Genomic DNA, 18,591 nt, shown 5'->3' on the forward strand with positions numbered 1-18,591 from the left:
TCACCTTTGACAGAGCTAGGCTAGCCGTTTCCCCCTGTTTCCAGTCTTTGTGCTAAGCTAAGCTAACTGGCTCCTGGCTGCAGCTTCATATTTAACATACAGACCTCATCCTATCTTACACTCTGGGGCAGACGTCAAAAAGCACATTTACCAAAATGTCAAACTGCCTCTTACGTAGAACTGATTTAATCTCATTGTGAATTTCAGCCGACACATAAATATGTGCCATTATCTTGTCACATCTCTACAGCAGGGGACGGAAATCTCAAAAACTCTCATTCTACCAAGACTATATGAGAGTCTGGAGTTGAAAGGGATCTTTTTTTTTTGCACTTGTTTTGAGCAAAAGGAAATACAGGGGAGGTTCTGCTGTCAAATAAATAATAAATCAATAAATTGAACAAGCTTCCCTAGGCGTATCATTAGTGTAGCCCCCCAGCTTATATGCTGGAGATGGACTCAACTTTTTCCTATACCGGTGTGTGGGTGATGGTATTTGTGGGCATCTGCCAGCAGCTGAATACCACTGAACAACATCTCACTTTAAGGGTGTAACAAATATTTCAAAGGCTGTGAATAATCAAAACATGCATCTTTTTAGTTATCTCAAAAATATGTATACTGTATAATGCCTTAAAAAAAAATAATTAGCAGGCAAATCATAGTCTAAGGAAGATTAACAGGGTCCCAGAATGTGAAATAAGTCATGTCAGCTCGTAACAAACCTAAAACAGACAGAAACAAGGCAGGATACTGTCAACACAAAGAATTGTGGAACGGATATAACTGTTATCATGCTGAAACCAAGACAGCCAGCCTGACAGCACAGACGTCTTTGATCTACGCAAGTTATCACAAAAACATCCAAGACGTAATATCAAAGACATCCCTGGCCCAGGCAGCGGGGCAATGCAGATGAAATCCCACCCATTTGGAAATGTACACCGTACGCAGTTACAATTTTCTCCGGGGCTATACTGGGCTCTTTGTTCCATAGAAGACCAGGTTATTTCAGAGAGACGTCTAATTCATACTTTTGCCTGGGAATAAATCTTTTTCGAGGATATGGCAGTTGTTTACTTTGGCACGGAAATGGAAACAAAGGGAGAAAAACACAGCAGCAAAGCTCACTGAGACATCACATATTACATCCTCATGTGAGGTCTCCAATCTCCCCATCAGATTCGGCTGCTGGCGATATTCGGGGGAAAGTTTCATAACTTCCAAACAGCATGACTCATAAAAAAAAAAGCCTTTGTCTGGACACTGAAGTCTCATTTCGTTTCATTAATTGAATAAGACTTGCAGCTCTAATAGAACATTCATATAATCGTATTAGGCAAGTGGGTTACATTCCAGGAAGAGAAACCAACAAAAATACTTCAGTGGAAGGTTTCATTTGCAGACACGGCCTGTTGCTGGTGTGCATAAACAAACCAACATTTGCAATTAATGAATAACCAAATCCCTAAAATCGGAAGGTGCATTGTGTCCTGTGTTATGTATGAAAACAAACAAGATCCACAAGGCAACCATGAAAATAATCGTCTTCTAAAAGTTGAATAATTTAGATCAGTCTCACCTTGTGAGATGACGCACCTTCAAACGAAACAAGGGGGGAAAAAATGACTGTAACAAATCTTTCTCTTTGAACCTCTGGACCCCGACAAGAAAAAACACAACGTGGCCCAGAGCACTGTTCCTACTTTGTTCTTGCCATCTGACGCCAAACTCTGAATATCCCCCTCCATGATTTCTTTGTTGTTGAAACTTGATATGAAAGCACTTGAAAAGGGCAAAATCCAGTTCCTGATGAGGCTCTATTGTATTCTTCGTTCTACTCCTCAATTATCTCAGTAAGGATCTTCTGGCCCGCCAGTTAAGATTGATGAGAAACTGTGTAAAACCCAAAGAGGCGGAACTGTAAATCGATGTAACCAGATCCATCATCACCCAACGTATTTTAGATGAAGCCAAATCCAGTACAATCAAGATAATTAAGGCCTGCATCCCCTCATCATCATCATCATCATCATCATCAGCTTGGTTTGTAAAACAGGCCTCAAAAAGCATCAACACCAAGTCCGCATTTTGACACTGAGAAAATCTCAAACAAAATCACTCACTATTCACTATGTAGTGGACTATATAGTGAGTTTGCCATTTTGTAGTGCTGTCTGGATGTATAGTGAGAATTATTATACCCTATATAGCGGACTCAAAGTACCCCGAAATGCAATATGAAAGTAGAGGACAGCGATGGTCACTAACCGAGCACTATATATCATCATGCATTGTGCTGAAGAAAAAATGTCAGACGGACGACAGGAAAGATAGCAGGGCGATTGAGACAAATCCATGGTTGTGTCCGAAGTCATTGATGATTTGCGGAGCGAAAATAATTTATCTAATGTGAGCAGGGCAGGGCATCACAACACAAACGGCCACAAAGTACTTTGTATTTATTAATTTGGGAAAATACGCTTATTGCCTCCACATTCACAACGGCTGTTAATTCTTACCTTTCAGAATAAAAGCATTTCGCTAAATGACAACTCAACAAAATAGCTTACATATGTATTTATCACACACAAAATAACATGTCAGTATTTATTATTATGAATGGTCTACCGACAGCAGCAGACGATCTGGCACCTTTTCATTACGTCACAGCAATGACGGAATTAACAGTGCTGAGAAAGTGTTTTTTTACATTTTGACATTGAGCTCACTATATAGTCCTCTCCATAGAACTCCCTGAATAGTGAGTAGGGAGTAGTGAATGACAGAATGATTTCGGACACAACCGTTGTCTCTATCATGTCATTTTGGATGATGACGTTTGCACAGACGGTGGCTCTGAGTGGTCAAACAATCCTCTTTTGCCTTTTGACGGATGCGAAAAAATGCAGAAAATGGAACCCCTTCTGAAAACTTAAATGACAGACGAAAGTTTCGGAGTAGGTGTGTCAATGTGGTTGACACAACGTGATGTTCGGACAAATGCGGAGTTGGTGTGCAAAGGCCTTTACCCTGAGAGTAAAATACCAGTCTCGGAGATTTCTAAACTCCAAAGAGAAGCGATGGAGGAGCCATTGCTCAAACAACATTTGTCCCAGAGTCACTTTCTTGGACGCAACACAGCATGAAGACAACAGCCTGCTCCCACAACCTGGAGGTACGAACACAACAGCCGAGCCATTGGCAAGTCGCCCCCCCTCAGGTTGTCTTCACACTGAGCCGTGTTTAATGACTGGGTAATTATATAAAGTCCTCAACAGGATAATCCCAACCGCTTGCCAACTCAGCCTCGAAAACATTCCATCAGTCATCATGATGGGTAATTACAAGTAATGGACAAATAATAGTGTGCGGTGAACAGTGTGTGAAAGTGGCTTAACCAGGCTCTGTGACAGCCTCCCACTGTGATGGCATGTTCTGCAGAAAGAGGGAAAAGTGTCTGCTTGGAGGACACTGACCTAACACACCTGACACAAAGGCACTGGCTTGCCTCTAATATAATAAGGCCTATTTACTTGAATGAAGAAGCAAAGTGACAAAGAAAAATGGGCTTCGTTTCTAACTCGCCTATTGAGGCACAAATCAAATGAAAAAGAAAGTGTCTGATGAAAACGCTGACATAATTCTCACAAGCTATACCTCCAGGATTTTTCTTTTTTTGCCCTCCCAGTTTTTGAGCCTCTGAAAATTCTTCACAGATGAAAGGAGGGAGATGGGACGATAAGATGTGTCAGGAGCGGAAGAAAGTCACTGCAAACTATCCCAGTGCGAGACAAATCCTCATCCACAAGGAGAAAAAAGGTATTTATAATAACGTGGTCTTGAAGGGGTCTGACATTTGAGAAGAGAGGGACTTTAAAATGTGAATGACTGCATTAATAAATCAATGAAGTGTGTCAAACCAAACATCAAAACCCCTCATTGCAGAAGGATGGTGGCTGAGCAGGATGATTCATTGATGAAAGTGGTGAGCGAACGAAGCGAGGCCAAGTTCAAGCCCTTGGGGGGGAGGCACTAACTCATGCATACCAGCCAGTATAGAGTGCGTAAAGGTCTCGCCCTTTGAGACGTTGACTTTTGACCCGGGACCGTGATGCTCCTATAAACAATACACAGACATGATTTCAGACAGCACTCTATTACACATTGTAGGAGCTCGAAATATGATCCCTGTGAAGGAATGCAGCCCCCCCTGACTTCAGACTGCATAATGGCCTGTGTTGTGACACACCGGCTCCTTCACACATACTCATGGGGGGCTTAGGGAACATGCTTTCACTACATGACACAGGTCCATGTCTCAAAGTATTTGAAGTTATATTCAGGATTTATTTAAACTTCAGACAACATTTATTTGAACCAGTACCCGGAGCCTCTACATACACAAGCAGCAACCCAATGTAAAATAAATTCCCAAAGTCCCACCCATAATAAATACTCATATAATTCCAATCACAAAGTTTTTATATCATCAGCAACTTAAAAAAGCTTCTTTCAGCCCTTCAGATAAAAGACACGCTTGAACGTCCAGAACAACCTGAACATTATTTATAGAAGGTGAGTGACTTTAACTTATTTATAGGGGTTGGCACAGTGTGTGTGCGCGCGTGAGTGTAAGTACACCCACGCTGGGCTGTGTTTCCCGGCTGGCTGGCCTCCAGCTGTCCCCCACCGGCTCCAGTCACCCAGAAACAGTGACAAGATGAGAGCACCCTCCCCATACTGATAGGGCTTAGTTAGTATCCGGTACTTTCAGGTTATCGATCAGGGATAAGCGTCACTGGAGCGGATTGGATGACAGGACAAATACATCAGCAGTAGGCTGAATCTGTGAATGATGGGCTTTTTTGGGCCAATTTAAAGAGGACCCATAGAGTGGTGCAAGAATGAGTCCTAAAACCCAGATATGAGTTAGCATTTTAATACTTCCGAGTACTTTTTTTGCAACCAGAAGTGACATTCTTAGGCGACCAAAAAAGGTTAGAATTAACTTTGATGAACTGAAAACACACTGTGAAAGGGTTAAAGTTGTAAGACGAAAACATGGACAACACCCAGACCGGACAACGCCGTGGTAGCAACCAGTCAATCACAAAGTAGCAGCGTCCTAAAGCATGCTTATTTTCAGATGCATACTTGTATTTTGGGTTTCTACTCAAACATGTTTACATGTTTTAATGTTCAAAAAAAGCTTTGTTTTTCTCATACCAGCTGTGCTCGAGCACCTGTTTTCACCCTCTGTCTGAATTGCTCCGTTTGAGCTCCTGCCCCACCCCCTCTCGAAAAGCCCAGTCTGCTCTGATTGGTCAGCTGGCCCACTCTGTTGTGATTGGTCAACCGAACCGAACTCTTCTGACTCCGCTCCAGCTCCACTCTAACTAGCTTTGTTTCAAGGTGTACCGAACCACCCGCTAAACTGGTATTATGCAAATGTGTTACTTGGTGACATCACCACGTTACAGAAGAAAATGCTTCAATCAAGGTGTTTCAGGGAGTTCAGGAGCAGTGTTTCTGTGGGGGAGAGTAACTCCCTTTGTCGTGGACTTTGAGCTTTGTAACTTTGCAGACCTTTTACATGCACAAAAAAATATATAACACACTAAAGGAAAGGAAAGAAGCACAAAAGCATAATAGGTCCCCTTTAAATGGCTTGTGAACAGGTTTACATAATGGGACAATCTAAAGAAGATTCACAATGCTGCGTCTTTTCTTCACAGTTGCTGGCCTATATACTGTAGATACACCCCCTTCTGAAGCTGCCATTTGAAAAGACAACTTTAAAATGGCCTGTGAAAATCTAGCTACTTTAAATATAGCTCCCATCCTGCACAGGATTTGAGAACAAAACCTGTTTGTTCAGAAACAGCCTCTATAACAACTATGTAATCTTATCGGTATCAAGTTAAAACCATATTGTCCTATTCTTGGTACGAAGTCTTTTCACAGTGTCTTAGATCATATCTGCTTACAATTGTGCTCTCAACACTGCACTGGCTTCCAAAAACATTTCCCCTGAAGATATGTGTCAGTCAGACAAAAGATGGTAAGAACACCATCATCTTGATCACTCTCAGGGATTCAGTGTCAAAGAAAGGGACAGCCAAATCTGGCTGAGCTGGTTACATGCTGTTCCCGTCGCCGTTCCTCAGAATAGGTGCAAGGATTATGTCTCAGTTTACAGCACAGAAAAAAATGATCCTAAGAGAAATGGTAAGGCTGAACTTTTCAGCTCTGTGCACGACTTGTAGCCTCGGGCTAAGTTTTCCGTAGGCTGCATAATTAAGGAGGTGATACAGGGACACTGGACTCTCTGGAGAGATTGAGATTAAAAGGGGGCTAAGTGTAGAGAGATGGAGACAAACTAAGCGCAAGGCTGAAGACAGAGAATTAAAGAGCAAAGGAGTAAGGTGTGTGACGGGAAAACTAAATCAGGAAATTGGGCAGAGCCACAGAAGAAGGGCGGAAGGCATACAAACAAGGTGCTATAGCGTATTACATACTGATACTTCCTCACACCAACTCCCTGAACTCACATCATAAAGTGACGGTTTCAAGTGTCCATAATAAGTTACTCTGCTGGCCTCTTTATGGCCTTTACTATTGCAAAAGGTCAAATGTGACACACTTGACAATGCAGTTTACGGTTCAATTAATTAGATAACTGCTAAACAAACAATATTGGTCAACATTTGCAATAAAAAAAGTACAGAAATAATACATTCCCATATACAGTATATCATGGGAAGTAGGTTGGTGTAACATAGCAGACTTTACTTATTGAAATTTCTCACTATTCTGAATTAGAAAAGATAAGAAAAATGTTTGGTATTCTGTGTTCTCCTTGTCCTTCACACTTCCTTTGTTCTGTCATGTCAAACCTCATCTCTTTAAAAGAACTCATTATCGAGAGGGGAGAAGTTCAAAGACGCTCGAAGAAAGCAATTAACACATACAAGCCAGACTGAAGGATTCCTCTGTGGTACAGTCAGCAATGTTGCTGCTTGAGAGGGAGAGAAGAACAAACACGATGGCTTGGAGAGCTTTGGGATGTGCGTCAGATAATTCTGTTTTGTATGACCTTAAAAGACAGTATTCATTAGACAACTATACTTCAACGTTTTATATAATACTCATATTCAAAGCAAGTTGGGTTTTTTTTCAGATATCTCTAATCCAGTGAAGTTTGAAAACTTTTTTTTGTCTCTTTGAAATGTTTCTATTTCCTTTATGAAATAGTGACGCTATGACAGACAAGTGGGATATGATCATGAAGTATTGGTTTGGCCTATCATATACAGCAGAGGTTTTCTGTGAGGTTTTGCTCCCTAGGGGGACACGGACTGAGAAATGTAAGGAAAAGTTACTGCGTGAGGTGAAAGTGAAAGTGAAAGTGAGATACTTAAAACCCTATGAGTCCGATTGCCAAAATTGAAGTCGAATATGTACTCTTTCTCAGAGTCATGACTCATGATACACATATTTTTGAATTCAGTGTGATTTTATGAAGATATCATTATCTCAGATGTCCATTGTGACTTAACATCCATAAATCCGCTTAGAAATTATAGAAAAAAACACTCATAAATGTAAAACTTGCCCAAAAAGAAGAAGTTTTCTTCAGTATAAGTAATACGATAATACGGTATACAATTAATGGTGCAAATTTGCCAAAATGTAAACAAATATAGGTTAAAAATCAGCCCTCTATTGCAGCCATAGATGTATCTAGAGAACTCCATACAGCGTTGGAGGCCGTTCATTCCTATGAGAGTTGCTCAGTGGCGCATGAAGCCAAAATGGCTCGACCGGCGAGTGATAAATTACCAGGATCTTCCGGCGGTCTTTCGCGTTCATTGGGCCCCTAGAGCAAGCGCAGTAGCGTTTCCTTTAACTTCCTTTAACTAATCACATGAATGGAAGAAGGAAAATAACTCTGGATTTGGCTATTCGTGCAACCTTTAGAATCTAATGATTTAAATAAGGACTATTTAAGTGTTCGTAATGGGAAGTTGATTTACCTAAAAAAAAATTAGCTGTCGAGTTAAAGACATCTCTTTCCCAATGTAAGTCTTTGGGAAAAAGTCTTTTTGTGCCAAATGTCATCACGTGACGGACACGGATGTTGTAATTCTACCGTCTTGCCACTAATTTGCTTCAAAGCCCGTTGATCTCCCTGGGGGCCTGGTTGCAGCCCACAGCAAACTAAGTGACTCAATGGCAACATTATGCTTCCTGTTTACATCTCCCAAAGCATTATGGGAACTGTAATTCCAAAACGACTGTTAGACAAAGAACAATACTAGGTGACTAAATTCATTAATATTAACTTTTTTCATGTTGCAGTACAATTTTTTTATTTACACTACAGTAGACAGGGGTGTTGGGGGGACACCGTGTCAGACTTTGAACACACCAGGCAAAGAGAGAGTAAGACATAGTGGTGTAATATTTTCACTTAGGACAATATGTGAAGCGAAATATTTAAAGGCACCTACTGAAATAGCTTAAAGATGACACGTGCAATTTTGTGCAACATTTTATCAATCTTTTTTAGACGACCTCGCAGCTGGCGAGTTTTCCTGCCTTCTCCGGGATTCGCAGAGTTTCCCCTAGCGAGGCCCAGACCCCATGTCGTGCAACGACTGTCCTAGTCAATGTCATGTGCTCGAGACTGGAATGATCACTCCACCGAGCCAAGAAACCGCCAACAGAAAAGCAATGGGATACAAACAGCTGCCTGCCAAATGCTCATCTGTTTACCTGTGGTTGCCCTGGCAGCGGACAATATAGATATGTTGTGTGATATCTTTGAGAGGGAGGGTACATGCCAACAAGATTACAGTAAGTGGGCTGTCCTTTCACACTCATCTGTCTCCTCTCTCCAGACAGCATGTGCAGTAACACATCATGTTTCTGTCCATCTTTATATCTGTGTGCCTGCATCAGTGGAATAACACTCATTCCTTTCATAAATACCTAACAGTATTTTTGCTATCTCATCATATCAGGTATATCCTTTTGATGTGTTGTTATTGAAATATTATGTACAGCTACAGACGGACTGGCAGGGAAACTGTTGTGCGTTTCGCTGAAGTTCGCAGATGGCCTCTGTGCAACAACAGAGTAATTAATGTCAATAATGTCCTTGTCTGTGCTTCTGGGCGTGTGTTTATGCATCTGTTTCAATCCACAGGGTGCTTCCATCCAGTGAGGCCGGACAACGCCATGCTACATTAGGCAACACATTCCCGCTGATAGATATCTCTTCCTGTGTGCTCACACTTTGAGATGAGACTAGTCATCACTATCTAATCTTCATAAACTAAGAATATACTGTAAATACGGGCTGGTAATGAGCCAGACAGCCACTTGATACCAAACAAGAACGCCTTTAATAGCCTTCGAGGACCCTTTACAGATAGAGGCTGAGCATGGCGAGGAACAGAGGTGGGACCAAGTCATTGTTTTGAAAGTCACAAGTAAGTCTCAAGTCTTTGCACTCAAGTCCCAAGTCAAGACAGGCAAGTCCTGAGTCAAGTCCCAGATCCTAAACTTTTCGAGCCTTAAACAAGTCATAATACGCTCTTCCCTAAATGCAATGCCATTTTAACAGAAATTAAGTTTGTTCAGTTCAGTTTAGTTTTTCCCCCACCAGTAAATCCTCTTTCCAAACAAACAAAAAAATCCGTCTGTGACTCGAGTCCACACCTCTGGTGAAGAATCATTTAAACAGAAAGCAGCTGAGTTTAATTAAATTTGGTTTATAGCGATAACAGAATTGAAAATTAAATTTGAAAAATTCAAGAGCAATATATCTTTACAGACATAATGTCCTGGTTTGTCTTTATAAGAACTCACTATCAACAGTTTTCTTAGGGACTATTTCGTTGGCAGGAATCTAAATGAGGGATAACTCAAAAACAAATTAAACTAAACTATCTGCATAACCAAAAGCCACCAGAGGACCCTACTTTATAGGTCTTTGAAATTGCATTTTCAATTGACACAGAATGAAAGACTGTGAGCACACTGTGCCACTGAGGCTCTCTGATAATGGGAGGGATGTTTAATCAATACTTTATCAACCTCCCCGCTACAGCAATACGTCTTGGTCGGAGGCCGAGGCTTTCATTGAGACAATTAAAAGCGGTTATCACTATTAGCTACAGCCTTCAGATAACTTAAATGGCAGAGGGTGACATAGCTTTTCTCACCATTAAATTAACTCTGCTGTTCTCTCTAGCTGACTGATCCCTTTAGGCTGGGTTATTCTGAGGTTTCGGGCGCACACGTGCAAATCGCTCACACACACACACACACACACACAACTTTCTCATGTGGAAGTATATTAGCCGGCGAGAGGTCAACGGATCGACATGTGAGACGGACCCTTTTATCGGCACTTAAAGAGAACAGCGATCTGTAATGACTCCCCTGATAGCAATAGTGTGAAGAGCGAAAGGGGGAGGACAAGGGGGAAAGACTGGTCATGCGAACCGTTTACGTGTGTGTGTGTGTGTGTGTGTGTGTGTTTGTCAGAGAGACACCAAAAAAAACTGGAGTATGAGAGAGAGTGAGGGCGGGAGGTTTAGGGGAGTGTGTGTTTTCATCAAAAGAGAGAATCTGAATTATCTAAACTGACAGAGTTAGCTGACTAATGCAACCACTTAACTAGAAAACAGGGGGAGTGGAATTACATCTCATTTCAATTTGACTACACAGGGTTGTTGACTGCCTGTGTATACTACCTACCGCAGAGCAAGAACTCGCCTCAGATCCTCATTTACACAACAATAATGCTCACTGTGATTCATATATTTGATGTTTGAACCAGGAGGGGGGGATCTGCCGAAACAAAACACTAAACCACACGCTCTGCCCGTCTCAAACTACTGTATAGGCAAATTAAAGAGTGTGAGTGTCAGTGTATACATTGGCCATTCTTTAAAATCTTCCACTCATAATGGCAAAACAGGCAACAGTGGCCTTCTGGTAAAGGTCAGACCTGCACTGAAAGTTCGTTATGAGACACGTTGTTGTTTTGGTCGAGGCCTCAGAGGGTTGAAAGTGACAAGTCATGATGGCAAAATTAAAACGATAGTATATCAAGGCTACAGAAAGGTACAGAAAGATGATGATGTACATAAAGGAACATACCAGTATATATACAAATCATGTACTCCCCAAAGTACTCAAAAAAGGCCTCCGGCAGTGGGCAACCTCCAGTTCTCAATAGTGAAGCCAATGCAGAAGTGCCTTAAACTTGCATTCTTTCTAATAACCAGCAGGGGGCGACTCCTCTGGTTGCAAAAAAAGTCTGATTGTATAGAAGTCTATGAGAAAATGAGCCTACTTCTCACTTGATTTATTACCTCAGTAAACATTGTAAACATGAGTTTATGGTCTCAATCGGTAGTTTCAAGTCTTCTTCAATACAGCATGATGTTCATTTAGTAAATTATGGTCCCATTTAGAGTCAAATAGACCATAAAGCAGGGTATGCTTTAGGGTGTGGCTACCTTGGGATTGACAGGTCGCTACCACGGCGTTGTCCGGTCTGGGAGTTGTCCGTGTATTTGTCTTGGAACTTCACAGTGTGTTTTTCATTATTAATTTAATTACAGTTAATTATAACATTTTTGGTCGCCTAAAAAGTTGATGATTTAGCATTCAGTTGGACTCCACCCCCTTGTGTCACTTCTGGTTGCAAATACCAAGATGACGACAGCCAAAATGCCGAACTCGAGGCTTCAAAACGGGAGTCTACAACCCAATGGGTGACGTCAAGGTGACTATGTCCCCTTCTTATAAACAGTCTATGATACCACCCCTGTTACAAATACATACAAGGATATACATTAAGAATGTACAAACTTTATTCCATAAAGGACTCAGGCCAAAAAGACGTCATAAACATACTATATAGAGGCGCTTCTGTATATTTATCCATTACTAAGAGTTGTTAAAGGGAAAAAGTAACACCAAATAAGAAAATATTATACAAAAATCCAAAAGGCAGTAATACTAAAAGAAACATGACAGAGTATTGGATCACAAAAAAAGGTCTAATGTATAACGCCTCATTAAGGCCTTTAGGGGCACAGTGTGTGTATGTGTGTATCCAAAAAGAGTCAAGTCATGGTGGCAACAACACACAGCACACAAAAAATACAAGTGGCTACACATGAAACCTCAAACACCAGCAGCACAGATTACTTTAGTTTCTGTCGTCCATGAACAAACAATCACACATACCAAAGTACGCAGATACAAAGACACACAAACCACTCTGGAATCCCCCACCCTTCCTACACACACACACACACACACACACACACACACACACAATAAAGGCTTATTTTGTCTCAGGCTAGTATATTTTGATCTGCACGCTTGTGGCGCACTGTAATCCTCATGTGGTTTCACCTTCATGCCAGGGCCCCATTTGTCTTCATTATCATCATACGGCTGGAGGAAGCAGATCTGTTAGGGCTCGTGGCAACGGTAATGCCTCTCTGTCCGTGTATAAAAAACAACTTCGGTACCTGGACGTTTGTCATGTCACCCGTCCACAGGACCAGGAACATTAAGAGGGAAATAGTGCCTGCGTCATGCCTCAGTAAAACTGCATTTCCAATATTTCCAGAAAGATGGATTGAAAATGTGACTGATGGTCGGTGCTCACAGAGCTGTTACATGAGGAGTGTGTTTATGGAGAGCCTTTTTTGTCAGCGTTTCATTTAGAGCAGAATTTATGTGGAAAATGCTAATGCTCTAAGCAAATCACATCCACAAACTTGCCAATGAGCTTTTTGTTTTTGTAATAAAAATGCCATTTCCAATCCAGTTTGTGAGCAAAATGTAAAAAAGCCTTTTTACCCACAGTCCTTTTAGCTCATCAGACAGCAAAACTGCAAGCACCACAGAACCCCTGGAAGCATGACAAAGTCGACGCTAACAATGTTGGACAGAAAACAGATTTTCCAGCCCCAATTATAGTTGAAAATCTTTTAAGAAACTCCTGGCTTAGCCCTGCAAAAAAAATAAATGATGGAGCCGGCATAGCTGTGTAATCACAAGGCCAGTGTGTCACAAGTGTTTAAACGTTCACCAATCTGATCAAAGTCTCAGATATTACTCCCTGGCCCTTATTCCTTCCTTCCCACACGTCTTTACCTCCAAACAACACCCTTACACCTCGTCATCCAGAGGACCACCATGTCCGCGCCCAGACAGGCTCTGGGTGTGTTTTTACTAGGAACACACCGCAATTATAAAAAAACAGGGAACAGAACAGTTATTTCACTAATCACCACTTCAAAAACAGGAATCAGATCTCAAGGAAAAAGCAGCCAGATTATCGCTAATTGCCTTCCAGCTGGCAACAGAGCCCATCACAGGTAGGACACACACACACACAGCAGCAGACACATTCACAAAGTTAGTTTCCCTTCTCTCTGTGTGATGCCCGTTGCATTTTTGGCCAACACCTGGGCAATTCATTACCCTCGCAATGCAAGAAGACCATTGGTATGGGATGGAGGTGGCTGAGGCAGAAAAGGTGAAGTAAAGCACATTAGTGAGGAGAGTGCGTCTGTTGTATCAAGAGCTCCTTTTGTTTTGAAAAGGGAGAAGTGAATGGTCAAATTGATAGGGAGGGGATGCAGCTAGAAAACATCCAGGTGGCCACATTACGAAAAACACATTCAGACATAATTTAAATTGCAAAAAAACTCTGAGTAGCACTAACGTTAGGAATGAACTCTTTCAGACTCAAAAAGATAAATGCATACACCAGGACTCAATAAGACAGGTGAACATACAAGCATGGAAAGAGAAGAGGTGGGTGGGACTGTGTGTGCACGTATCTATCTGATCCATATGTGTGTGTTTGTGTGTGTGTGTGCATGTGTGTGTCTGCGTGTGTGTGTGTGTGTGTGTGTGTGTAGTGCAAGGCCGGGAGACTCCCAGGCCTATAATTACACCGCGGTGGGAGTGAAGCTGATAACAGAGGCCTGAGGATATCAACGTCATGAGAGGAGAGGAGAGGAGAGGAGAGGAGAGGAGAGGAGAGGAGAGGAGACATAATAAAATTTAAAAAAGGGGATAGTGCACAACATGATATCTTATCAACCACTGGCTTTTCTCACCGACACTGCTTTTTCATTTCCTCCTGATAGTTATCTAATGACCCCTACAGCACATGAACATGCACACACACACACACACACACTCACACATACATACAAAGCTGCTTTAAAAAAAAAAAAAAGCCGCACAAATCAGCCCACACAGTCAGTGTGCGTTTACACTGGCTATAATGACTCAATTATAACCCATGTAAGGCAACACTCATTCTCAGAACCGTCACGTAAACCCCTTAACTGAGTTATGTTACTCACGTTAAAGGCGGTAATGAGAGTACCACAGCCACTGGCACATACACAAGTTAGAGAGATTTCATTTGGCATTTTGATTCCGTCTATGCACATGCCCTCGAACGCCCTAACACAGCAAGTGAAAGGGCTTAAATGTTCTGTAAATGCAAGAAACAACAAATAGTAGCAAAGTCATATTCCTATTTCCTATTAGAAAATAGGATACCACTCCTACTTCTGGTCATTAACCCAACAGTTATACAAGTCCTGTACATTATTACCATGTAAAATCCATGGGTGTTACTGGGGAAAAACAAGTAAGCAACAACAAGCAAATCATAACATGGCAAACTCAAGCCCAACAGGCAACAACAGCTGTCAGTGTGTCAGTGTGCTGACTTGACTATGACTTGCCCCAAACTGCATGTGATTATCATGAAGTGGTCAAGTCTGTAAAGGGGAGACTTGTGGGTACCCATAGAACCCATTTTCATTCACATATCTTGAGGTCAGAGGTCAAGGGACCCCTTTGAAAATGGCCATTGCCAGTTTTTCCTTACATTTGAGAAAGAAACCTAGGATGGTAAATCCTATTCGTTGCTGTATCTGTCAATCGAATAATCAATCATTAATAGATTGATCATTTCAGCTCTAGAAAGATGTTTTGTGCATATTTGCATAAATCGAGCGATTTGTTTGCACGTGACCACGCTGGATGCAAAGCACTCACAGCAGGTGAAACTAATGTAGCGGTCAGCACCGCCTGAGTGACCGTCCTCTAGGTGACATCACAACAAAACATTACATACGGAGAGATAACGGTCCTTGGAAATGTTGTTTCTTTCAGCATTGCAGAGCTCTGTTGCTATGGGGACATGCCTCACACTGAGAAGAAAAAAAGAAAGTTAGGAAAGACTGTCCTTGAGGCCTACTATTCAACACTGAGGACTACTTTATGCTGAATGCCGTTACAGTATACAGCACATTCTTCTATAGGCTACTACCGACTGGAGCTCAGCCAGCGTTTCTCAGCGGGCAGGAGGGCACCATAAGTTTGCTGCAGTGTAAATATTATTAAGATAACGCAGAGTACAGCAGATTTACTGAATGCTTTTGCACTATATTACAGCACCATAAATATTCTTACAGTAATTGCTGTTCGCATCACAGGTTTAACCTTACCTGAATTTACCCTTCAGTTCTCATACTGTATAACCAAACTTTCTTTTTGGTGTACTCATGAATGACTGAAAGCACATCCCCTAACAGATCCATATCCAGTCAGTACAGGATGACCTTATATATTTCAGTGCAGTGAGAGGGAGGAAGCAGGCTTTCAGCGTTCACAGGGGGAGGACGTTGGCAGCGACCTTCCATCATCTGTATTGTGACAGACTCTGTTAACCCACCAGTGAGGGGCCTCTCTCTTCCACTGCCTCTCAGTGGAAACAACAGAGCATTTACAGGTCTCTCCCTCTTTAAGCCTCCTGCACAACAAGGGGATATTAGCATTTATAAGACTGGTGGTCACTCCCCTATTCAGGAGCTGCAACCCGCCACCTCCCAGGAAACAACAGTGGAAAACGGTCACATGGTAAAGCAGAAGCTTTGCAAAATGAATCATCTTGTCAGTATGAGCCAAGTATACCTAGACTTTTCTGTATACTTGTCAGAATAAGCCAAGTATTCTTTTGTATACTTTCGCTAAGTATATCTCTGATAAGTACATAAAAAGTAAACTGAAAGTATACTCTCTTATTTTAAGTTTAAAAGAAGTATACTAATAGCACACTTGAATAAACTTCTTTTTGGTAAGAGCTACTTTGTTGCACCATACAATAAAATGATTAATTAACTCATTGACCTGAACTCCATGCTTTTAGAGCTGGGGCTACTGTTTCGAGTGTGCAAGAGAGGAGTTGCTGAGAGAGTGCAGTGGCTTGTAAAGTGGCTCTTTCTTCTTCTTCTTCTGTTTATTGAAAAACAAAACACGTGCCTCAAAGTGGCCCAATTAGAGAAGTGGGAGTCACAGTATACATAGAGTTCAGGACTGGCAAAGGGCAGCAGCACACAACTTATTGGGAAACTGTTATGCCCTCTTGAACAAGTATTTTCTCAAAGTTTAGGACAGTTTAGGACAGTTTATGGTGATCTCCAGCAAGATAAGGGATTAATATCACAGTGACTTAATTGTTTTTTGGATGGGGTGTTTAAAGGGACTGTTTGTAACTTCTTACACGTATAAATCTACCGGGTGGTGATCCCATGCGCGCTCGCGTGTGGCCAGAGTCTGCTCTGCCTGCTTGCCTTCACTCACAGCGCGCGCGTCCTTGCTGTCTCGCTCCACCTCTAGACGTTCATGCACGCACACTACACACTGCAGAGACTTCGTAGCTCCGCAGCGAGAAACGTTAACATCTCCGACCGGGTGCCGGTGTTTCCCCTGCGGGCGCAGTCGGGAGGCGAAAACGTTTCTCTTCCTGCTTCAGCCTCCGAAAAGCCAACACTAGGATCAGCATTGATTCATGGAGAGACCTTCGTCTGGTCAGCTAACATTACTGCCAAGCAGCTGAAATATAGAGTGATACTGTGGTTTTAGCTGATGTGTGTCGCCTCACTGTTGAGCGATGCTCGTTCATATCTATTTAGAGCGAGCACAAGCTCGAGCCCGACGCTGACTTTCGTTGACTTAACGGCCACAGGTGTCGCTGTTAACAAGCAATTCTGAAAGTTACAAACAGCCCCTTTAATGCTCCCATTTAGTGTAGGTTGTTATGTAATTCTATCAACTTCAGCCAAACAACAACAATCTTTAGTCTAATTTGTTATGAGTTGAGTGAACATGTTAAAAGTTTTGAGCTCTTAAGCTGTTTGCAACAGCTTAGTAGCAGGCTGTAATAAACCACCATTATTGACAACAGTAGCATGTTACAATGTAACAACTTGTTGCAAATTAAACCACATGTGGGACGTGTCTTTAAACACAACACGAAACATTCAGGCTCCGTGTATAAAACCAGGTAAACACGAGAATCAAAGTTGAGCCTCATGTGTGCGAGGCTGTTGTTGTGAAGCCAAACTGCGTTTTAAAGTCCACCTACAAATGTGAGCAGACATAACAACAATAAAGCTACTTGTTTGTAAGTTTATATTGCACTCACCTGCGATACTAGAGGAATAAGCGTCTGCTCCACCGAGCGAGTTTTGATTTCCAGCCCGGAATCAAAGTTGCTGTTGCCGCACGGAGATGAAGCCATTCCCGCCGAGCTCTCCCTGCACACACACACACACAATGCACGGCACTATACTGAGTTTACTAAAGAGCCCTTTGCTTTGCTTGTTTCGCAGCTGCAAACTGGTGTAACAGACTTGCTTTTGCACGCCGAGGATGTTTCTGAATTGGTTACACCGAGTCGTTTTACCGAGTGTCTCTCTGCGCACAGCACGCTGGTTTTAATCCACTCCGGCTCGGTGGTTGCGCCGCTGAACCCGCTAATGTCCATGTAGTTTACTCAACAACGGCAGGGAGCAGACTGCAGCAGCACACCACCACTACTGTGGCCAACCACACACACACATCACACACACACACATCTGCTGGCTGCTCATGTGCACATGCATCTCCAAAGTGCACTTCATCATTTAGCTGATAATCAGGATTTGATTTTTAGTTCACTCAGAAACAACAGCAGTTATGTAACTCAAAAAACAATATCATCAAATCAGACACATTTTGGACATTTGAAATCTGTTTGTGCAAAAAAAAGAGGAAGATTTGATGGAACTTTTTGATTTAAAAAATGCATCAACCAGTCATGCAAAATTTCAGATGATGTCATATAGGAGTTACAGATTTAAGAATTCATAATCCACCCATCCATCCATGCAGATTTCAGAGGAGCAGTTATGTAATTCAAAACAATATCATCAAATCAGACACATTTTGAACATTTTAAATCTGTTTGCATGCAAAAAAAGAGGAAGATTTGATGTAACTTTTTGATTTAAAAATGCATCAGGCAAATTTCAGAAGATGTCATACAGGAGTTATAGATTTAAACATTCATAATCCACCCATGCAGAACTGCAGCAGCACACCACCACTGTGGGCAACCACACACACACACACACACATCACACACACACATCTGCTGGCTGCTCATGTGCATATCTCCTTCATCATTTAGCTGAT

General features: G+C 41.9%; 1 protein-coding gene across 3 annotated transcripts in view; it reads right to left on the reverse strand.

The window, feature by feature from the left end:
• ctnnal1 (catenin (cadherin-associated protein), alpha-like 1) overlaps nt 1–17,955 on the reverse strand; it is a 57,917-nt gene extending 39,962 nt beyond the window's left edge. Inside the window, exon 1 of one of the 3 annotated variants that reach the window (XM_074612333.1) lies at nt 17,561–17,954. In XM_074612333.1, the coding sequence (XP_074468434.1) occupies nt 17,561–17,656 (96 nt within the window). In that variant the 5' untranslated portion in view covers nt 17,657–17,954. Of the gene's footprint in view, nt 1–17,560 lie in introns of all 3 variants that reach the window. The other 2 variants (XM_074612331.1, XM_074612335.1) reach the window with 2 other exon arrangements.
• Between the last annotated feature and the right edge of the window lie 636 nt (nt 17,956–18,591).

The sequence above is a fragment of the Sebastes fasciatus genome, chromosome 17 (genome assembly GCF_043250625.1).
Source record: "Sebastes fasciatus isolate fSebFas1 chromosome 17, fSebFas1.pri, whole genome shotgun sequence".
Taxonomy (NCBI): Eukaryota; Metazoa; Chordata; class Actinopteri; order Perciformes; family Sebastidae; genus Sebastes; species Sebastes fasciatus.